General features: G+C 38.6%; 1 protein-coding gene across 1 annotated transcript in view; it reads left to right on the top strand.

Moving 5' to 3' along the window:
- Window positions 1–3291, top strand: part of LTBP3 (latent transforming growth factor beta binding protein 3) — a 1089474-nt gene extending 1086183 nt beyond the window's left edge. Inside the window, exon 26 of the mRNA XM_044060493.1 lies at window positions 970–3291. Coding sequence (XP_043916428.1) covers window positions 970–1106 — 137 coding nt within the window. The 3' untranslated portion in view covers window positions 1107–3291. The remainder of the gene's footprint in view (window positions 1–969) is intronic.
- The last annotated feature ends 21353 nt before the right edge of the window (window positions 3292–24644 follow it).

The following is a 24644-nucleotide window of genomic DNA, read 5'->3' as shown; positions in this document are numbered from 1 at the left end:
TTTTCCCATATATGTGACAAATGCCAGTCAATTTAGATTTTTTAGTTGATAGTGCATGTTTAATTTTTTTACACACCACCTAGTCTGCTTGGAATATTTCCAGCCATGATTCCATATCGTTAGAAATGTAAGCAGCAAGTCATAGAAGAGGGATTACATTTGGGGGGAGGGTCTGTGAGAAACTGAAACAATTTAAACTTATTGCATCTCTGGGACACTCCCATTAGGCTTGCTCCCACTCTTTTTCTGGTTTCATTAAATACTATAGACTCTGTTGAGTTTCATAAGAACAAGCTTCTTGACTGATTATGTTGGTTGCTAAAAATGTTATCCCCAAATAATGGAAATCAGAAACTCCTCCACAACTCTGTTAAGTCAGTGAAATATTAAATAATTTTTGTAATGAGTATTATTCGGAAGCACTCAAAGACTGGATATTTAGGCCTTCTTCCAGGATTTTCAATAATGCAAAGTATGAAAGGAGAAAATAATATTATTGGCAAGATGTGACTAATTTACTTTTTTCTCATTTAATTCCTGTCACTATTTATTGCTAAATTGCTTTATTTGACAAATGCTAGTCTTAAGAAAAAGTTAATGGTATGGAAGTGTATTTCAAGGCAGAATCTGAATGAAGATATTTGCCAGATGGAATACTGTTGCTAGAACTTGTTCCTATAAGGCTTTAGCAGTTTGGATGTTCTAGAAATAACATGTCAATTAAAATCAAAGAAGAAAATTCAAAGTAATAAGGCTGTGACCCCATCTCTAGGTCTGGCCTAGTGTGTTAATCAAAAACAGAAAGGAATACTGGTGAACTTTACTTTGGGTCCGCCTCTGGGGTGTTAAATTAAAGTGCACCCTGCATGAAGTTTGCACTGTATAAGTTGGATTTAATTTTAGCATGATTGAATAAAGTTTATAAAGTTAAAAGAAGATATAATAATTTCTGTGTTTGATTTCTTACAGATATAGATGAGTGCAAGATACCGAGATGTAAAAATAGTCAGTGCATCAACACAAAGGGATCCTATTATTGCCGCTGTAAACCTGGATTTGTGTACAGAAAGAAGTCCGATTTGTGTATCCGACAATATCAAAGATAAGAGTGAAACACAAGACAGTACTTAGAAAACATTAAAAAACTGAACTGACGTTTTGAAGATAATCAAGTTATTAGCATATGGAAAAGAAGAGAAGGACTGAGAAGCAGATGTTAATACAGTTCGTAGATTCTGTCATGGGACATTGTTTTTATCCCATTTTTTACCATTGATAAATGCACTTTTTGCTCCTTCTACAAAACATCCTGTTAAAAAAAAATCTTTTTTTGTAAATCTGTGAAATGGTCTTTAGTGTTGAAAAGTATTAGGCTTGCTAAAGTTTATAAAGCAAGGGCATTTTTGTGACTAGCAGCATTCCAAAGATAACGTATGTGCCTTGCAAATGGAAGTATTTTCAAAGAGAAATAGTCAGTTAATAACCCCTTTGTTAAAAGATGCCCACGAAGCAGGATCCCTATTCGTAGATCCTTTTTATTTGCTATATGTTGAACTTTTAAACAGGCTCTTCTCACGTAAGTAGCTTTTTGGTTATGTCATACTCTATGTACACATAAAAAACAAATTGTTGGAAAAGGAGAGGGCCTCTTCAGTATAGGCTATGCTGGGTCAAAGATCAAAGCAGAGAGCAATCCACAGATAAGTCCTTGGCTGCTGCAGGAGTTGATCTTTATATGGGTATACGTCTAAAACATTGTGTGAAGGCAATCAAGTTCTTTATCAAGAAGCCCACAGAGTAAAATGGAAATGTGGCCAGACAAGGCTGTAAATAAATTTGCAAGTGTGTCAATGAAGCTAAAGAGACTGGGACTAACTGAAATGGGCTGATTATTTCATGAGTGCAAAATATTGGGCATGAAGGTATTTGTTTAATTACAGATCACTTCTTCAAGTCTCTGATTGCACCTGTCTGATGGAAGAGGCCTCCAGTGAAAGAATTGTAACCTGTCCCAAGGTTTTGTGACCTCAGAAGTAGTTATTAGTCAAAGGGGTGCCCTCCTGTTGAATAATTTTTATCAGAAGCTCATTTGGATAGCTGGATATGATTGAATGTTATTTTCATCATTTATTTGCAATATATTTTATACTATATCTGATACAAATCTGCTACCAAGAAATAAATCTTGTGATGTTAAGTTAATTAACTGAAATGTGTACTGCACTTCTAGTACAAAAGCAGCAACACAGCTGACATGCCTTACTAAGATTTTCCATTTGACTTTTCAAAAACACAATCTTTGTAGAAGGGATTGCATTTCTTCTTTATCTTACCAATTGCATTGTACCCATAAGATGATCCTGGAGAAAAGCAAGTGGTATGTCTGCTCCCCACCCTTGTAATGAAGAATGTTGTACCACAGTTGTGAGCTAGAACGAGTGTCCTGCTGAAATGAAAAGACGATAATGATGTGTTTAGTACTCCTGCAGTTAGTGTCAATATGGAAGAAGTCTGCATCCTTTCTGGAACATCATCATGAGTCTTTGATATATTCAGCAGAGCTAGTGCCACGGTGGCCTTCTTTCTGCCAATTTTCTGTGCTCATTTATATTTGTATTCATTTAGTCACTGCAGTAAACATCAGTTGGTGATGCTGACACCTTACCAGTGAAGACATCGCCTCCTGGTTGAACGACACCTAAGCAGGAAACTATGACATAGATAAGATTTCTTAGTTATGCTCTGTCATTCTGGGCAGGATACTTGTTTCATTCCACATTTGATCTCTGGCAGCTCTCTTGTATTTTCTAGTATGGTGTTTTTTTTTCAGATACTAATAGTAAGAATGCTTGTAGATATAGGTGGCAGGCCAAACTTCTGATATGAGCTGTAGTCATGGCTGGACCAAAGACATAATTCAAAATATAGCTCCAGACCAACCACCACCTGATTGAAAAGATGTACTGTGTGCTTCATCATCTTAGGTCACATAGTAACAGTTTTACAGATCATACAGGGCTGGGGTGTCTTAATCAGTGCTATAACAGTGCCATCCATCTTGGATTAATGCCTAGTCAGGTAAGCATTGCAACGGCAGGTACCAAATAAATGGGTGAGAGAACCTTGATGAATCAACACTAAACCAAAAAAAATAATGGAGATATTGCTTTGTTTTTTTTTTTGTTTTTTTTTTACTCAATGGAAGTTCTGATGAAGTACTTGTTAAGTTATGGATGAAAGCACTTAACTTCTGCACATTGGATATTATTAAAAAGTTTCATTTTCACTTAACTCAGGCTTTGACTTGCTGCTTCTGCATCAGACCCAGTGTGACCTCAATTTTTGTTTGGTTTAATGGCAAAGGCAGGTCATATAGCAAGGACTAAAACTGTAGACAGAGCAGAGGAAAACGAGGCAGAAACCCAATCAACCCATGTTGATACCCACTTTATCTAGTTCAGGATTGTGAAAACTATAGCCAGTCCCAGAAAACAATGAGTATAGGGCAAGAAATGATTTGTGCATGATAAACCAGTCCATTGAGAACATATACCTCACACCTAGCAAATAACTAGGGATGATATGCAGCACTGATGATTCTCCTACATGTATGTCTTTGGAAAGTTGGGGGTGGAGACTCAAGTAAAAAGAAACAACAACAACAGAAAAACATGGATAGGGGACATGACAGAAATGCATAGTGAAATTAAACAATAAATTATGTTGTAATAGAACTCCTGTGATGTACCAGATGCTATAGTGGGATGATTTTGGAGCTTGAGAACTACTTAATACGTTTTCAGATGTGTTTATAAAAATAAATTATTTAAAAACAATGTGTTAAACAAATTTTACCGATGAAAGTGACTTCCATATCACAGGTCACACTTTGGTACTTAAAACTATGTTTGCTTCAGGAAGCTGCAGATTTAATCTGTTTTATTTATTCAGTGTTTTATTTCAATAGTGGAACAAAAATACATCACTTTGCTAGGCCTATCTCACAATGTCTATAAAACATTCATCTAATCGTACTGAGATCATGCCATAATGCTGCCTTATCAAAGGGTGAAAACATTTTTTGAGAAAGTACTATAAGGAGATTCCTGAAATGTCTCTATCAGAATATGCAGAGTAATGCACATCTAGAAATTTATCCTGCCAAATAGAGCCATAACAAAACCCTCATGTAAAGCATTGGGAAGCATTGAAGTCCTCCCACCTGGGATACATCACCTTTCTGAGTATCCTCACTGGCTATTTTTACAGTTCCTGCTAGGGTGGGTTGCAAAGGGCCATGAACCTGCAGTAGTCTGTGTTGGTCTTTAGTAGTTTGTAACTCACTAATCATAACATTTATATTTTAAGGCAGTTGACCCCAGCTCTATAGTCATGACTCTCTGTGAATTGTTGATTTAAGGAAAAGCTCCTCCATGCAATGTTGTTAACCTTATTGCAGAGTTATTTTCTCTCTATAATATCAGTAGATATAAATAATTGCCCAAAGCCCTTTCAGTACCTTTCATGTTCTTTATTTCTTGTTTAACTCTGCCAGAGATCACAAAGGTCCCACCACTTTCCTGTTCAAATATCATGGTACTTCAAAAAGAAATACATCTTAACCTGCACTTTGTGTGCTAGACATACCTCTTTTCCCTTTTTCTTTTTACAGTTTTTACTGTAAGTCATTGCGCACAGTTTTATATCATAAGACCATATCTCAATGAGTACAGTAAAGTGCTACAAAGTACAGGCTAACAAGTAAAATAAAACTGATTTTTGGAAGAGTTAGTTTTACGAGAAATATTTGTATGAAGAACTCTAATGTAATAATATATAAACAAACAAGTTTCTGCCATCCTTTTGACAAGGGAAATTTTTTAGCCTTGTAACTATAGTAAATCAAGGTCACAATGAAGCACTTCACTTTGCCTTACCCCAGAACTGGCAACTTTCAGTCATAGATAAATGAGCAGAGCTGCTGGAATTGCTGGTAATTTTTAAAACCTAAACAAAAGTGCTGATTATTTTGTTGTACATACTCTAGTTCTTGCTTTCCTGGAAGAGATGTTAGGAGACTGCATAGATATAGGGCTTTAGAATACATGGCACAAGAGACAGATATTGCTTCTGCATAGCTTTACTCACCAGATCCAGGACTCCTCGAGTCACAACTCACATACCTGAGTTACTTCCTTCCTTGAAGATATACTATATTCCATATTTATAAGAAAAAAGGCTATATGCCCTTACTAAAATTTGTTATTTGCTTCATAAAATAAATTAAAAAAGTAAGGTACTTATGTATTATTGCTACCACATTCAGCTCATACTTTGCTGTATGAATTAACTTTCATTCTCTCCCTTTCAGTGAAAAAGTGTGCACTTTTAAAATTCTTTCATGATTTTTAATTTCTTATTTCATTCAAAAACTGTTAGAGTAATCAGTATACTAACAGCCCTTCACCATGAAGCGTTGAGTGGTACCCATTTCTGACAGTTAACATTACTGTTAACTGAAGACCAAATAAGATAGGCAATCTGTGCTTTGTTCACCATTATGGCTGGTTTCACTGTGGTGGATAATCTAACATAACTTCATCTTTTTTTACAAATTATAAACACGGCTCCTTTATCCCATGACCCTCAGCTCTGTATGTGAGCCATCAGGTTTAAATGTTGGCATGTTTGTAATGTAACCCTTGCCTTGTAAGTCCTTGTAGTTATGTTCTATCGATTGTAAACAAACTTCAAATGATTCAGACTATTTAACAGGAAATGTAAGTTTCTTTATCAGATGTGAAAAGAGTATGCTTTTTCAGTGAAAAGAAAAGAATGACAGTTCCTTCGTCCAGCATAGTCCAACTTGAAGAAAATTGTTTAATTTTTTTACCTTTCGGAATGTGGTTGCGATAATACGTAAGTACCAAAAATAACTATTCATAGTGAGTTATGGGATAATATACAGTAATAAAAATACTCCCAAATGAATTAAAATGTAATTCTAACTATAACTGCTGCATACAGTTAATAGATCTGAGTGACTTTTAACAAGTGTACTATATCTGGTATAGTAGTCACTATTGTGAGGTAAGAAATCACCTCTTTTGGTAGCAGAAATGGAAGGTAAAAGCTCCTTGTCTGTACTACTCTCAGTTCCTGAAGTACATTCTGAAATCTTAGCTCTGTCCTTACCTGAAGCCAATGTCACTGACATCTCAGACAAGGTCTGTCAACCAATCTGACTCTCTGGCAAGTAGAATTGGTTTTGCAGTTTCACTAAATGTCTGTTATCCCTCCTGTATAAATGCTTATCTTCTTGTATGATATAGGATCTAAGATTTTGGGGACGACCAATTACAGCTGCTTGCATGTGAGCTTTCTAGTCAAAATTATTATTTAATCTCACTGAGTTATTCCATTTATTTTACACGATACACTTGAAATAATTCTATCACAGTAATGCTTCAACTTTGGCTGCATTTTCCTGAAAAAAAACCTTAAGACTATATTCTACTGTCTGGTACCAACAAAGTGGACTATATTGGCTAATTTAATCTCAGTCCTCATCCCATCAACAGTTGTAAAAGTTATAATCTCACAGCTAGGAGTGGTGCATTTCTGTAGCCCAATAATGCCAGATGAATATCCTTTTAATCTGAAATGACACATTTCTTCAGCATATTTTTATGGTTTATAGCATGCATTCCCCTTATCCATTTAGGATATCTTGAATTCAAATGGATGTGTTGAATCTCATATGATTTTGAAAAGTTTCAGACCTCTTGACAGTTAACTTGTGAACCATTATCTGACACCCCTTTTTCAGATACTAAGTACAATTATTACAGTATTCACTTCCATATCCTTCAGACAAACAACCTTTCTATAGATTAACATAATAGTTAATTTATAATTTGTAAAGGTCAGATCATTATGCTAAAGCAAGTCTTCAGCCAGAGTAATGTTGGAATTTCATGACCTATTAGTTGCTTTTTCTGTTTTTGGTTTGTTTTTTTTCAATTATAATGGGATTATGATTTTCTCACTTTTAAATTGTACACTTCAAATCACATACAGTTTTTCTTTGAAAATAAAACATGCCTGAATCAGTTGATGAAGATAGTTAACATTGCTAGTCTAGTCTGACATTGTGACATCCCTCTGCAGTTAAATTTCTGTTTCTCTACTGGTAGCTGTCTATGAAATTTGTGTCACAACCAAAAGACTTCCAGATTTTCTTCCAGCAAATCTTCCTTGAGATCATTCAGATAAGCTCAACCAAACATATCAGCAATGCAGATTTACTATGTTACCTCAAAATGTATCAGTTCTAAACACAGAAATGTGTACGTTTCAGCATGAATCCCTCTATATCAAGTATATACAGGCTCTGTGCATATGTATTCAGAGATATCAATAATATGTATAAATGTGAAAATAATAAAATAGTTGTTATATCAGGAGGACAAAATCCCTTGCATCCCCATGTGGGTAGCTTTATCTCCCATACCCCCTTACTTATAAATTAAGCATGTGAATAATGATTTCTCTTTTTTCTGCTACCTGTCATCCTCAAATAGAATTAATAATATATTCTGGGCTTGTACAAATCACTAGAATAAGTGGCAAATGAACAATTGCTGAGGAAACAATAACTCAAGCAAATACAGCTCGACATCTGAAGACTGAAAAAAACAGAGCTCAGACAAATTATGATAAACTGAGCAATATGCATAGGATTTTTTATCTATACTGTACATCAGCATCATATTTTTGAAGCATTTGCAGCATTATTTTGTGGACTTGTTGGTGTTTTATGAAATTATTTTCTGAAACTGGTTTACAAAGGCTTATGAGATATATGTCTTCATTTAATATCCTATTCTTGTAATCATGAATTTTATGAAACCAAATGCTATAGCCAGCATATTTTTCTCAGTCTGTGTGTACCTGATTTGTGCATTCGTCAGAACTCTTGATACATAGGCAGATGATCTGTCTTCATGAAGTAGTAATGCTCACAGCCTTTTCTTTGCAACCAGTTGAAGCACTGTAGGTAATGGCTGCATCATAATATTTAACTGTGGGTGTAGCAGTTTTTAAACCTTTTTCAGTAGGCCAAAATATTTACTTTGCTTTTCAGACAAATTCTAGACTGTATCTTGCTCAAGTAGTTTTCTTAGTGGTAGAGTTATTTAACAAATAACTCTACCACTAAGAGTTATTTAACAAATACTGTACGATACTTATGTACCAGATTAATAAGGATTTGCCTGTTGGGAGTGTGCATATTTACAATCCTGTGTATCTTGGGAGTGTCTTGCTACAATTCAGGGACAATAAGAAGATATTTCACAGATGGTACACCAGTGTTTTCCTTTTTTTTTTTTTTTTTTTTTTTTTAGTTTCACCTGTCAGTGAGTTGATTCTAGTCCATCTAGCTAGTAGCTTGTCTGGGCTGTAGAGAGTCCCAGACCAGAATGTCATCAGTTCTGTTACTCCAGCCAAGCCTTCAGTCAAATCAGTTGCAGTTCTTTATAACATCTCTGGATCTGTATCACATGGTTCCTTCTCCAATTAAGGAATAACAACATAGCTCCCCAAATTCAAGTCACGTGTTTTGTGTCTCAGTTCAGCCATTTATGCATTAATAGGTTCCAATATCCCATATATTCTGGTGAAAAAATAAATGCCTTACATGAGGTAGATTCTTCTTTGGCTTACAGTATACTTGGAATTTCATTCTGAGCAGTGTCAGACTGTTTCTTTATTCATAATTTGGAACAGAAGTATTAAATGCCATAATATCTTCCTCAGCACTGATATGAAAAAAGCATGGCACTCTGAACTTTCTCTGCTTTGTCTCTTAGATTACTAACAGCTTAATTTTTTTAAGGACTTCTACATTTCTGACAAGTTTCCCTGCAGCATGAGAGATGTTGGAGGTTGAGACACCAATATAATGAGCCAAAATTTGAACATAAACTTCACAAAGACTGGGCTGGAATTCATAGACAAGTTATGTAGTACACATTTGTACTTTACCAGAATGGGCAATGCACAGATAGGAGCAGGTTAGTACTGATTCATAATTGTATACTGCGCTCCAGTACATGGGACAAATACACAACATAAGATCTATGCATATGACTGCATAATAATAAGCAAATCAGAGTAGTGAAATGAGATCCTAATGATGTTAAAATCTATGAAAGGTGAACAGAGTCCTGATTCATAGTCTTCAACACAGGATATTGCACAGATGTCTGAACCTGCTTTTAAAGGGGCAAATTGTGCCAAAAATGCCTTCATTCCATCTGGCAAGAGTGCTTTGAGTCACACCAGCCATCATGCAGCCCTATACATGCAGCAGTTTCTGCTGGTATGAATGTGCCACCATTTAGCGTCAATGTAAACTGTATCATCATTGCTTGACATGGGGCATGGTTATTTATCAATGCTAAATGGGCTGAGGGCCTGGCTTACTTTGACCTACTTCAGGGACCCATGCTAATGGTGGGAGGAGTCTACACACACCATTTTTGGCTAGTTTTTGTCTGCTGTAAAGCCCAGTATCCTTGTGTTGACAATTTAGTGGCTGGATGGTGTCCAGCTGACCAGCATGGTTTAGCCAGGATAGTTCTGTTGAGTGAAAACTGAGCATAAAACTAATCAACCTGCCCCAAATGAGCTAATGATTGCTACACTGAATACAGGTTCATTGACAGGCTGAGCTTGAAGGTGGACGACATAGTGATAAGTAGGAGACTGGACATCCTGTGTATCTAAGATACAAGGTGAAAGGGTGGTGCAGAAAACTCTCTTGGCTTTGGGTCCAGAGTCTACTACTCAAGGAGAGGACAGACTACAAATGGTGTAGGAGTTTTACTGAAAGAGAGGGATGTCAGCAGAATCAGTGGCAGACTCATAGCAGTCAGACTCCAATGAAAAGACAGGGCAGTCTTCATAATCTCAGTATATGTCAACAGTAAGGTTGTGATGGCAAGGAAAAGATGGCACTCAGGCAGCAGCTGCAAGACCTTTTAGACAAAGTAGTACAAAATGAGTTGTTATGGCCACGGTGGTGCAGCGGTTAGCATTGTCACATCACAGCAAGAGGTTCTCCTGTTCAATTCTCGGCTGGAGCACCTTCTGTGTGTAGTCTGCATGTCCTCCCCGTGGTTGAGTGATGTTAAAGACATGCAGGTAGGTGTGAGCGTGAATGGGCGTGCCTTCTTTGAAGGTTGGGCATCGGGCTGGCAACTCGGCACCGTAAAAATCCACTACCAATCATTAGCGGACGGGAGTTCCGCTGTGGTGACCCCTAACCAGGAAAAGCCGAAATACTTTTTAGTACAAAGTGAGTTGTTGATAATGGGGGACCTGAATCCCCATATTGGGGCAGACAGACAAGATAGAATAAGATATAAGAAATGTAAAGGTCCACATGAGTGGGCAACAGGAATAATGAAGAAAAGGCCATGCTAGAAATCTGTGTGGCAAATGTCTTAATGGTGACCAACACCTGGTTTGCCAAGAGAGGCAGTCACATGATCATGTGCAAGCGTGATCAGTATGGAATTCTGGCAGACTTCCTCCCAGTAAAGAAAAGACATTGGGATAAAATCAAAGATTGCAAATTCATCTCCAGTGAAACAGCTGGCTTCCAGCACAAATCACTAGTGGCAACAATGAAGTGCAAGCAGTGGTGCAGGAAGGCTCTAAGATCAACATAGACTAGGCCAAAGACCTTGCAGTTGACTAGAGAAAAAGCAGAGAAGTTCAAAGGAATACTCAGACCTCTAACATCTCAGAAGAAGAGGAAATAGATTAAGAAGAATGGAAGAATTTCAAAACAGCATGCGCGAATACGATGGAATAGATATATGGGTGAGCCAGGTACTAGAAAAGCTGGTAGTGGAATGCAGAACTCCAGTAAGTCATCAAAAGAAAGTAGAAGTGCAGGATGAACTGGGAGACAAATAAGACAGACCAAGTCAAAAAAGTAATATTGGTTGGTTAAGAAAAATACTAACAGAACAGTTACAATAGCCAAGAACAATGTATCACAGAGACTCTATCAACTTCTGGAAAGTGACTCAGCAGATGGCACAAAGAAGCTCTATCATGTTGCAAGACAATGCCAGATAAAGAAGATAGTCATTAGACGCCATTCATGAGGGATGCCAGCAAAAATCTGTTTACCAGTTCAAAAGCCATCAAAGGCAGATGAAAGGAATATTTCTAGCAGCTTCTGAATGAAGAAGCACCCACAAAAGCTGTACTCTCTACAGACAACCTATGAAGAAGAGGAGGAGCCCACCCCAGAAGAAGTAAGAACAGCACTAAGGAAAATGAAGTCAGAGAATGAAGTAGGCTCAGATGAGGCCAGTGCAGATATGACCAAAATGTTAGTTATGTTAGAGAAGAAATGGTTCCAGAGGGTACTCATTTCAGTATGGAAAGAAAGACATGTTCCAGATAACTAGAACATAAGGATTCTAGTGTCTGTGTACAAGAACAAAGAGGATATTCAAATTTGTGGACAGTATATGATTAATAAATGAATACGCAGAAGAGTAGAAAGTAAGATGGAAGATAAGCAGCTCATATTCAGATCAGGATTCAGTGCAACTAACTCAATGGCTACAGACAGACAGATAGTAATGACGTTGGAGGTGAGGAGGAAGTCCAACCAGCCATTCCTAGACCTGAGAAAAAGCATATGACAAGGTCCCAAGTAAACCAATTTGGGCAGTCCTGCAATGAATTGAAGAGCTGAAAACATTAGCAGAATTACTGCATGCTATGCACAAGGACCCAGTGACACAATTACAGTGTTCAGACTCACATATAGGTTCCCAGATGGAGCATGCATGCATCAGGGTTTAGCTACAAGCCCTCTCCTGCTCATACTGGTGATGGACAACATCAGCAAACAGGCCAGAGGGAACAGACCACAAAGCTGCTGTATGCAGATGATATAGCATCACTAGCAGACTGAATAGAAACTTTAGCATGTGATAGTGGGCTACAATGCAAAACTGATGGCACATGGGATGAAACAGTACAGTCAAGACAATGGTCATTGCAGCAAATGCAAATATCAGAAGAAGCTGAAAATTAAGCTAGAAGGGAAATATTGGAATAGGTTATTAGCTTCAAGTATCTGAGAGGTGTGGCCGAGAAGAAGGGAATAAGGAAAGTCTAAATGAGCAAGTCATATCTATGAACAGCCATGGAGCAGCCAGCTGGCACAAAGTGTCAGTGGTAGTAAATAACTGGAGAATGCCAAAGAAGCTGAGGAGTAAGCTTTATAAAACAGTGATGGATCAGAGCTCCTGTATAACACAGAAACCTGGACAGTGAAGGCAGAGAAGCTAAAGAAGTTTGAGAAAATAAAGATGAAGTGCTTGAGTATGGTGGTAGGATACACACACAGGAAAAGATGAAGAAAGCCCAAGTAAATAGAAAAGGTGATGGTGATTTGGGCACGTGCAGAAAAGCAGAAGACAGTCTGGTGAAGAAGATTTTGAAGTGAAAGGAAAAAGGCAAGAGGAAATGAGGACATTCAGCATAAAGAAGGATAGATTGTGCGAGAGAGGTCCTGTGACAGTCAGACATGACCATCGAAGAAGGTAAGAGAGTGGGTCAGAATCAACACACACTTGACAAGATAACCTGACTTGATGATTATAGTTAAGTGCTTAGAAAACTACAGCTTCATACAAAAAGAAATGATTGATCACTTTAGAGTCAATCAACATAATATTGGTCATGCTTGACTTGTAACTCACACACATAACTGATAGCAATTTGTGGCTTTTTATACCTGTGGAGGCCAAGTTATGTGTACATTTTTCCATTTAGGCTACAGGGACCTTCCAGAGATTAACTGGGCATACACTTGGTATTCCACAGGTCTCTGCCTCCAGAATATCCAACAAGTTCTTTGATATAATGACTCTGCATGTGGAGGATGATATCTAGTTTCTTACCATACCAAAGCAGTGAACTAACAGTGTGCGTTCATTCTATGACTTTGTCTGTCTCTCTTAGATACTGGGTGGTATAGATTGCACACATAGTAATAAAGGCCAAATCTAACCCACATAAAGATTTACAAAAAGGAAGGGCTACCTTTGTACGATATGCCATGCAATGTGTTATATTTATAGGATCATAACTAATGTATCTGCACAGAATCCAGGCTGCTCATACAGTTCACGTATGTGGCACACATCCCCATTAAATCAGTGCTTCTCGCATACTGAAATTCCACAGGGCCATCTAATTGGTAAGTGCAGATACTGTGGCTAATATGAAACTATACATCTACTTATCTGGTCTGTCCATTGGTAGGTATCTATTCTAAATCATCAAACACACTATATATGAAACTACAATTCATCAAGACAAAGACATTGAACAGTTTAACCATTGGACGTTAAGTTTGCCAGCTCTCACTTCATCGAATTGCAATAGCTGGTCAACATCACAGACGACATAGTAACCCGATAAAGAACTAAATTAAATGTAAAATAAGAATCTCTCATGATAAATATCCATACTAAATAAAGTGAAACACTATCCCTTACATTAGTAAATTATAGACAGAAAAACTGCAGAATTAAAATAGCAAAACAACCTGAAACACCAGGAATGATCTGAGATGTAGCAGCCTATAATCTGCCCTATGCATATAGGAGCTACACATTACTATATATTTATATTAAAGGTTTACTTAGCAAGCAGAGATATTCACTACATCATTTTCTTCTTAATGTTAAAATGATGTGCTTACAAACTTACATAATATTCTCCTTTTTTATTTATTACCATTAAAGCACTCTATCACAAATGTGTTTAAAGTGCTAATACATTATAACATCTATATAGTTTCTTTGCATAATATCACTAACATACAGCTTAGTTTCTTTTGATAAAAAGGTCACTGGTTTTCTAAGTAGCCAACCAATGTTATTCGATGAGTTTAGGTTCAATGAACTTAACAGTCGATAATTAAACTGTTGAATGTCATTGTCTCAATGAAAAGTAGTTCAATGTATAGCGCTTTTGATGATTTCAAATAGATCCCATTGATAGTACCCCCCCATATACACACACCCACAGATACTCTATTGCGGATGATGCTGGAACCCTGGCTTATAACTCATGTACAGAAGCCAATGAATCATGGCCAAGGTGCAGTGTAACACAATACATGCACACACCTGTAATCACACCATGTGTGTTCAGCCTGCTCAAAGCCTCCCTCTGATTACTGAACATATTAGGGGAGGCACTCATATCTGATCTAGCCACAGATTGCAGGATGGTTATGGTCTGCTGTATCTTCCATTATATGGTGGTCTACGGGCCAGCTCCAGGACTCTAAAATCAGACAACAGATGCAATTGTGATGGAATGACTAGCAGCTGCACAATCCCTCCCTTAGACAAAGACAGTAAAATACACAACAGCACAACCAAAGTGGGAACATCTAGTACAGATGTATGGGCCCTGATGAGCAAATGGTGACAGTGCAGTATCACACAGATCAAACATGATGTATACAGTGTTAATATCAGGCTGTGCTGGACAGTGTATGGTTTAGCCACACTGTGGATCAAACATTTATATATTTACAGCACAATGGTGAGGGTGGGGTGGGACACAATAATCATCATGTGCACAGGTGGTAAGGAAAACAATGACACACCTGTCTACACACACCTTATGTGGGGGACATATAACAGGAGTCTGAGGTAGGGGTCTTATGGGGGCAGGTCTTCTATGGCATGCAATATATCTGCTGTGACAGGGTGGATGTCCAATTGTGTGACCATGGCCTGATGTGAAAGCAGGTATCCTGAGGTGAAGCGTATTTTGTGGTATACAGTTTTTTCTGTAATGTGGATGGGGCACCACAACATAACCATTATTTGTAGCCACTACACTGCCTTGTTGCATTAGATCTTGTGAATACAAAACAGTGTAAGAAACTTCTCTGTGTGGAAGATTTTCAACCCATATATCTCTAGTTAATCACTGTATATTAATAGTAGTAGAAGTAGCGAACTTAAACTCGTCTTAAGTAAAAAATAAATAAATAAAAAATATATAATTGTACAGAATTACTAAGTATTCAAAAGTAATCCAAGCAAGGTAGGCAGTCTGTTTCCAGTCGAAAGTCCTTTAATAAGTACATAGACAAGTGATCCAAGTAAAACAAAAATAGAGTAATAGTTTCCTCACAAGCTTTCTAAATATATATATATATATATACTTTTTATCAGGCAAGTGAGTGGTTTATTGTGCTGTAAAACAAAGTGTTATTGGTACACATGTCAAATATACATCCCTTCCCCATCAGTGTGACATTTGAGATGGTCCTACCATACTTAGTAGCTGTCATAATAATATAACCCTTATGTACTTTAAATAAAATTTATAATGATGTGGCACCTCTTATTTAACCAGATTATTAAGAAGATTATTAAGTCTGTGATTTTATCCAAGACAATATACTACATGGCTGGAAATATATCAACCTTAGTCCATTTGGCAATCAAAAAATATATATAAATATATACATATACACTTTGCATGTAAAAAATCAATTGTAAAAATCATATTCTATTTTTATAACCTATTGTTAACAAAGATCACGTCCTTCCTTCTAGACTTCTTCAGGTCTGTGTACAAGAACCCTAAAAACTATCTATAAAAATATTATTGTATAATTAGTTAATATTGTTATTGCACATTATTTTGAATAAAGTGGAAAAAAGAAAACCAGAAAAAGACAAAATAATAAGAAAAAATGTATGATGATGGAAACAAAACATACACTTAAATTACAACTGATTTAAAATGGTATTTAAAACCAACTGGTAGAATAAAATAAAATAAAATTAGTCATGTAAACAATCTGGCAATTTTCTAAGTTCCAGTACTCTTTTAATTGAACGGTAGTAGTTTAGGCTTCCTAAAAGAGTTCAGCTTTAATTGCCACATGAGTTCATGTTTCTCAAGAATATTTGGGATGTCTCCTTCAAGATCACTCATGTCTATGTGATCCAGGATCTGGAACTTAAAACCTGTGTGTCTTTTATGAAGAGAAAGGTATTTGGCTAGTGCATTATTTTTACATCCAGAGCGGATTTCTGACAGATGACATGAAATCCTACACTTGAGTTTATTTACAGTCTTGCACACATATAATGCATCACATTCATTGCACTGTGCCCTGTAAATTATTTTGTAATGTTACAGTCACCCCCTGCACTGACCATAATGATTTTCTTTAAATAAGGGCAATACAAACTATCACCTTGCTGTATAAATATACAAAATGTACAATTAGTTTCACATCTTTTAGTGCTTTTATCATATGATCTAGGTTTAAATTCAACAAAATTTTTAATGTTCCTGGCCTTCCTATAAACAAAGGATGGGGCTTCACCTAAGATGTTAATCAGAAAAGGATTCCTGTGACAGTGCCCCAATTTTCTCCAATAACATTTTTGATACTGTGATAATCCAGTGTGTGTCAGGATGCAGCAATTTTTGCATTTGTTATTATCTGTGGAATTTCTTAATATTCTCCTCTTTGTGGAATTTCTTAATATTCTCCTCTTTGTGGAATTTCTTAACATTCTCCTCTCTGTGGAATTTCTTAACTATGGAGGATAACAGATTTTACGAGTTATGAGAATGTCACACTGATGGGGGAAGGGATGTATATTTAACATGTGTACCAATAACACTTTGTTTTACAGCACAATAAACCAGTCCCTTGCCTGATAAAAAGTGTGTGTGTATATATATATATATATATATATATATATATTTAGAAAGCTTGTGAGGAAACTATTACTCTCTTTTAGTTTTACTTGGATCGCCTGTCTGTGTACTTAATGAAGGATTTTCAACTGGAAACAGACTGCCTGCCTTGCTTGAATTACTTACAAATACTTAGTAATTCTGCACAATTATACATTTTTTATTATTATTTTTTTTTTACTTGAGTTTAAGTTCGCTACTTCTACTACTATTGTCTGATCTGATTAATATACAGTGATTAACTAGAGATATACGGACTGAAAATCTTCCACACACACACACACACACACACACACACACACACACACACACACACACACACACGTTTCTTACACTGTTTTGTTTTTGGACCCACTATACTTGTTTAGTGGGTTGTTTTGAGACTTCAAGGATACCATGGAAATTGCTTGTTTTTAGATCTTGTGAATATCCCGCCCAACTGGTATGGTGCATGCCTGCTGGACTGTAAATGGGAGGAGGACCTCACATGAGGTGTTCTGCCACTGCAGGGTAAGAGTTGTGACCAACAGAAATGCATGCAACCTCCACCCACAACACAACCCAAATGACACATAGCCCACAAACTCAGTGTGCCACTCAACCACAGCCCATAAAGCATAACAACGTCCACAACACTCTAGTCATAGGTGACTCTATAGTCAGGCACACTGATGTACCACACACCAGGCTAAATAAGGAGAAAGTTAATGTCAGCTGCCTGCCGGGTGCCTGGATCCGCCACATAATGCATGCACTCAGGTCACTCCACAAGTACAAATATGACTGTCATTGTCCATGTTGGTGTGAATGACCTAAGACGTACCTCCCTGGACTACATGAAAAGAGACATGGAGGAGATCTCCGATCTTGTAGCCCAGGCAGGTATGACCCTAGCCCTGAGTAGCATCCTGCCATCACCCAGAATGATACCACAGCACAAGGACAAAATGACTGACTTCAACAATTGGCTAAGCTTCTGGTGTCATTCTAAGGGGATCAAGTATCTGTCTGCCTGGGATGACATGATCAACAGACCAGGATGCTTTGCCAGAGATGGCCTGAACCTGTCGCCTTTGGGATTCTGGATACTGGCTAAGGCTCTTTCCACCCTTATAGTGCCTTTTTTAGGCAAGGTTCAAATGACAAATTCACCACTGTAACAGGTACAAGCAAGCAAAATCTGAGTGTAATGTTACTCAATGCTAGAAGTCTAAACCTCAAAATGCATTCACTCGAGGCACTCCTTAAAATGGAGAACATCGACATCTGTGCAGTGACAGAGACCTGGTTCAAGGCTCCAGGGTGCGCCCCTGCATTACCAGGCTATAATTCATACCACACCTTTTGGCCACCTAACCTGGACCGTAACACTAAAGGTGGAGGCGTGTCCATATTCATTAAGGATATCCACAACCCCAGGCTAGTTGCTCAGCATAATGCATCTGAGATTATCCAAGTGCAACTAACTCTGGGCAAGACTGCAATCCAAATTGTAACTTGCTACAGATCCCCCACCATACCCCAGGATTCCCACTCCTCATTTCTTGATACACTGGAAAATATTAGGGTACAACCCAACACCCTAATAATGGGCGATTTCACCTCTCCCACCATTAACTGGGAAAACTACTCATGTACCAACTCTTTTGCTCAACGTTTTCTGGAATTCATAAATTCCAACGCCTTGGATCAACTTATCCACACCCCCACCAGGGGCAGCAATATCCTAGACTTGGTCATTATTAACATGGGCGACCGGTGCTCCACATCAGAGGTCAATTCCTCATTGGTCAGATACGACCACAAGCTAATCAGCCTAGACATCCATATCCCGCCCCCACCCCCCATTAGGGAAACCACCGTAAAAAATGTCTCCAAAGCCCATGTCACACTTCTTAAGACAGAAGTGGCAAACTTCATGACACCCATGCAGATGGACAATAGAGGTACGACTGGTGAATCCTACACAAATGCATTTTATAAGCACTTACACGAGTGCATGGATCGTGCTATCCCTAACAGAACCAAAATGTTACCCTCCAAAAAAAGGAAGCCAATCTGGTGATCCCCTGCCATAAACAAACTTTACAACAGAAGAAAGAAACTGTTGCAAAAAAGAGTACAATTTCATAAATGGAAGACCTCCCTGGTCAGCCTCAGTAAGAAGCTGAGATCCCTCATAAAATCCTCCAAAGCTAGTTATGAAAACAAAATCATCACTGATTCTAAACACAACCACAAAGCATTCTATAGCTATGTCAAGAATCTCAATGGCAACACTCAGATCTGCTCTGAGTTACAGCACAATGGCACTAAATATATAGAACCAACTGATATTGCCAACATCCTGACAGATAGTTTCAGTGCTAACTTTACCCCCCCCCTCACCCCCTAAAGGGCCCATCTCTATACCAGAAGAATGCAACGTTCCTGTAATCATGGCTGCACAGGTAAAAACCACACTCTCCAAAGCCAAGAACACAGCACCCATGGGACCTGACAACATCCCAGGCTGCGTTCTACATGAACTACAGAATGAACTGGCACGTCACCTAAGCACCATGTTCAATAATAGTCTCACCTCAGGATTTGTGCCCACTGAATGGCGCACAGTGATGGTTATCCCACTCCACAAAGGGGGAGCCACCACAGACCCCAGGAACTACTGCCCCATTAGCCTAACAAGCCTGGTTTGCAAGGTCGTGGAATGTATCATCATGGAACTTATAAACAAAGACATTGGTAATCTCCAAACTCTGCACCCCACCCAGTTCAGGTTTGTAAAAGGCAGATCATGTATCCTAAACCTGAATGACTTCTTTGAAGCAGTCACCAAAGCCATAGACGTGGGTAAGGTGGTTCACACAGCCTATCTAGATCTCAGCAAGGCTTTTGACACCATCCCCCACTCTGGAATTATAGATAAATGCACTAAACTAGGTATAAATCCCTATGTCACAAGATGGGTTGCCAACTGGCTCACTGACAGAACCCACAATGTGAAAGTAGCAGACTCCAAATCTGACTTCAGACCAATGACAAGTGGAGTACCACAGGGTTCAGTCCTGGGTCCTCTCCTGTTTGGTATCTACTTTTCTGAAGTACAGGCTAACACAGAAGATCTTTGGCTAATGAAGTTTGCAGATGACTGCAAACTAGGAGCCATAACTGAAACTCCTAACGATGTGGACATCTTACAAAGGGGCCTCAATGAGACAGATACCTAGTGTCAAAGCCATGGCCTCAAGCTCAGTGCCAAAAAGTGTATTGTCATCCCCTTTGGTAAAAACTCTGTACCCATGAGCTACCACATGGTAGTCTACTTAACACTGAAAGTGTGATAAGAGACCTTGGGACACAGGTGGGCAGTAGTCTCTCCTTTGATAATCACATCATCACAGTAGTCAGGAAATCCTTCTACATGGCACACCTCATCACAAAAGGTTTCTCATCCAGGAAAAAAGAGATCATTGTTCCCCTCTACTCATCACTCATTAGACCCATTATAGAGTACAATGCCCCTTTTGGTATGTACCTCACAAGACATCTACAACAACTGGAAAGGCCACAGAAATACCTCACAAAGAGGATTACCGGCCACAAGCAGATGCCCTACACAGACCGTCTCAAAAAACTCCAGCTTTACTCCATTGCATATCGCCTACTTAGAGGCGATCTCGGCCTAACATACAAAGATATGTCAAACCCAGAGCTGTTGGACATGCTCCACTTAAAGAAATTCCAATCCCTCTGAGCTACATGCTCTAGGGACTTAAACCTTGTCACCACAATAAACAGAATATGTTGGAGGGAAAGATTCCTGTCCCAGAGACTTCCCATACTCTGGAACAAACTACCTATCTATATCAAACAAAGCTACTCATTAGCACTTTTCAAGAAAAATCTTGATGATTGGATGGGAAATAGGAAATTCACCCCAGGGATCACCTTTGTGGCTCTGCTTGACAGGGGCACAAGAAAATAATTTTCTTGGGTGGCGAAAGCCAGGGTATCTTTTTGGCTAGGCTTGTATAGGCCCTAGGGCTGATAGCCTAGTACCTACCTATAAACCTATGAACAATAATAAGGGATAATGGAGTACTGTATATGTTCAGATGCAGATCAGGACTGTATAAACCACAAGGTCCCCCAGGATGACTCTACAGTATGTGCCCTCTGCTGACCTCAGACAACATTGTCATTGAGTGGAGTGAAGGTGGATACAGATAATCCTCACATAACACTGGATATGGAATTGCTTTGCACAACTAGAAAACACAGAAGACTAATTTTTACTGTGTACCTGGCCTGCACATCTTCCAGGATGCCACATAACACAATAATGAGGTTCATGCTGGACTGAGTTACAGCAGATTGTGTCTAGATGATACTGTGGCAGATCTACCAACAGACCCTCATTGTTGCCATATTTGGGGACAAACCATGATGCAAGACAGCATTTTGCATTGCTAGCTGGATGCAAAATGGTGCATATACCCATGTCAGATGCAATGCCTGAATCTGCTGCTAGGGATGGTTAGTGCTCATGCCCAAAAGATATATGAGCTGATGTGGGTGAGGTTACTCATTTGGCCTGTATTGTGGGTAGATGCATACCCTGGTTGGAGACAGATAGCGCCTTCATGTCATCCAGCTATGACTTGGATATCTGTGTCTTGTTGTCATCAGTGACTTTGGCACAGATGTATGCATCAACCTGTTGATGTGCTCCAGCCCCTGAATATGTCACTGTGGCAGTGCTCTGCTATATACGTATGCAAAAAGCCAAAATGATTGTCGCATGCTACAAAGGAATAAAGCCTTAGTGCACTCCAGATAACCCATGTTCATTTACTGGCACAGTCCCTGGAGGGGCTGAAAGGGGAGGATGGAGTGAGTGGCCGACTTTGGCTCGACAATCTTTGGGAAGAGTAAGGCATCCTTGGCTCACTGAACCAGGTGAGATCCGTACAGCATAAGCAATGAACCGTTTAGTCAGAAGGTTGTTCATGCATGGAAGCACATGCAGCTCCTGAAATCAGCAATTGTGGAGCTCACAAAGCCGCTGCCAGGAAGTGAGAGCTGGGGCCCAATCCCTGGCTGCAGAATAACACTACCAGCATCCCTGATCTCCTCACCATTCCAAAACATTGTGTCTGGGGGAGGCTAACACTGGTCAGATAGATTAGTACATATGCATGGCACATTTGTAGCAATAAAGGCCATACCTGGCCCACACAAAGGTTTGTGAACAGGAAGGGCTACCATTGTGTGAACTGCCAGGCAGAGTTTTATGCATAAAGGATTATAACTGATGAGGAAAGAAGTTGGTGGCAACTGATGGTCAGTTGCAGGGAGGAAAAATAACCATAATGAAGTGATCTTGGCTACTTGTGCCACAACTATACCCCTGGGGCAGACATGCTGAATGCATCATTAAAAGATGCACCATACAAATACAAGTAAGCTTTGCCACCATCATGACATGGCTGGATACCTGATGTAACTAAAAAATACTTAGCCAGCAACTGCTGTGGTAGGCCTACAGTTTGTATTGTATGTGCTGTGTAACTGTATGGAAATCTGGTGTAACAGCTACTAACTTGGTGCATCAACCACTGAGACATATGAAGGTGTGTCCAACTTGATGTCAGAGTCCACTTCCCCAAGGATGGTGTTAGAATCACTGTCCCCCTCCAGGGGTGCCAAAACACCTCTTGCTATGGCTCTATTAGCCTGTTGCTCCCAGATGGCCCCCATCAATGGCTGACTGCTCATGCCATGGAACATTCTTTGCCTTGGCACAACATAAGATGTTGGGAACATGCTTATGACACTGCTGTAAGATGTGACTGCATCCTTCCATTACATTTATGTCAAGGACATATGTCTGCCACATCTGGTTCTGTAAAGGCTGGTCATCAACAGGTGCTGTCCATGTGCCTTTAGTGCTTTTATTAGGACAACTTTTTCATCAGAGTTGGAATTACCTATTATTTGTCATCCATCTCATTCTCCAGACATGCAGACACCTGTAAACACATACCATAGATTTGCAGAGTACATACTATTGGGACTGGTAGAATGACAGTTGCAGGCAAAGGTGTTAACCTCTGTAAACCATTGTATAATCAAAAGTGCAGCTGTAGAGTAATGATGTAAAACAAATATCGGAACACCTTCATCAAGTGTGCATGCCAACAGGTATACATAGGGTAAGATAAGCACCCCTGTTGCCAAGAGTTGGATTAACCTTTATAAGTGCTGGAGCTACTGAGGAGCAGTCTCTGCCTTGTGTACACAGCCTCAACAGACCCTACCCACAACACACCTACTTCACATTTGCAAATCTATTGGGGGCATAAACACCTGCTCAAGAGCTCTAAATCTCTTTTGCAACATAAATAAAACATGTTGGAGGGATAGATGACTATCAAAGACAATATCACTTTGGAATCTTCTTCTTCTCCATGTAAAGCAAAGTACTTCTCTCACACTATATAATAAAAAACGTAGCACAAGAGCAAAAGCAAGTGTCAAATCTTATATTCAAAGCCAGATACTTTTATTAGTAAAACAAGTATCTGGCTTTGAATATAAGATATGGCCCTTGCTTTTGCTCTTGTGCTACGTTTTTTATTATATATTTACTGGTTGTTTCCACAAGAGCATTTACCAGTGAGAGCAGTATTTTGGATTTTTTGACTTCTCTCACACTGCTCATATGTAATCTGGAAGAATGGATGGGTAACCACAAATTCATTTGTGGTTTAGTACAACATGCAAATGTTCTGCTCATCTCTAGGTTATTCACTTGAAATATAACGCCAGTGAGTGCCCATACGACAGAGCAACGGATGGCACAGGATGAAAATGAAAAGAATGTGCCACGGGAAGATGTTATAGAACTTTTTATAGAATGCCCGCAGGAAAAGCAAAACAAAAAATATGTCCTCAGTTTAGAAGAAAATGAGCTAAGAGAAGAGTTGGTTGATTTAATAGACATAGATAGACTGCAGAAGGTCAATAAAACCCCAAAAGTCAGAAGTTTGATAAAACAAATGAACACAGTAATTAGGACTGTTCATAGATATCCATGCAATATAACAGAAGTAAAGAGGATATATTACTGAGCTGCTAAATTAATAACTGATAAAGTTTTACCACAAGAACACGGGGTAATGAGGGAAAGGAAGGGGAGAAATCGAATGCCACCATGGAAGTATCGAACAGAGAAAACTATAAAGCAATTAAGACAAGAAGTGTCACTGATAGAAGAGGGAACAGATCAACAAAAATACTAAGAAAGACAGACGTGATAAAAGCAATGCGCAGTATTACAGCAGACCAGGATCTATCATACACTATTGCAAATAAACTAAAAATCTTAGCACAGGTGGAAAAACTTAGAAGATACACAGATAAATATAAAGGAAAAGTACAAAATAAGCAATTTATTGATGATCAAAAAAGTTTTATAGAGAATTGGGAAACGAGGTAAAAGGAATTGAAAGACCACCAAAAAAGAAGAAATCGATACATTTTGGAGAAGTATCTATGAAGATCCTGTGGAACACAACAAAGATGCTAAATGGATAGAAGAAGTAAAGGAAAGAATAAGAAGTTTAAAGATACAGGATATGAAATGGGATGAAACAATAGCCAGAGAGATTGAAACAAAGTTAAGAAAAGGCTCTAATTGTAAAACCCCAGGCCCAGATGCAGTACCTAACTTATGATTAAAAGTATTAACATCTTTGCACAAAGATTTAGCCATGAGTAACAACTATTTA

The sequence above is a fragment of the Protopterus annectens genome, chromosome 2.part0 (assembly GCF_019279795.1).
Source record: "Protopterus annectens isolate FY-2018-M chromosome 2.part0, PAN1.0, whole genome shotgun sequence".
In the NCBI taxonomy this organism is placed as follows: Eukaryota; Metazoa; Chordata; order Ceratodontiformes; family Protopteridae; genus Protopterus; species Protopterus annectens.
This window is presented reverse-complemented; position numbering and strand designations above follow the sequence as displayed.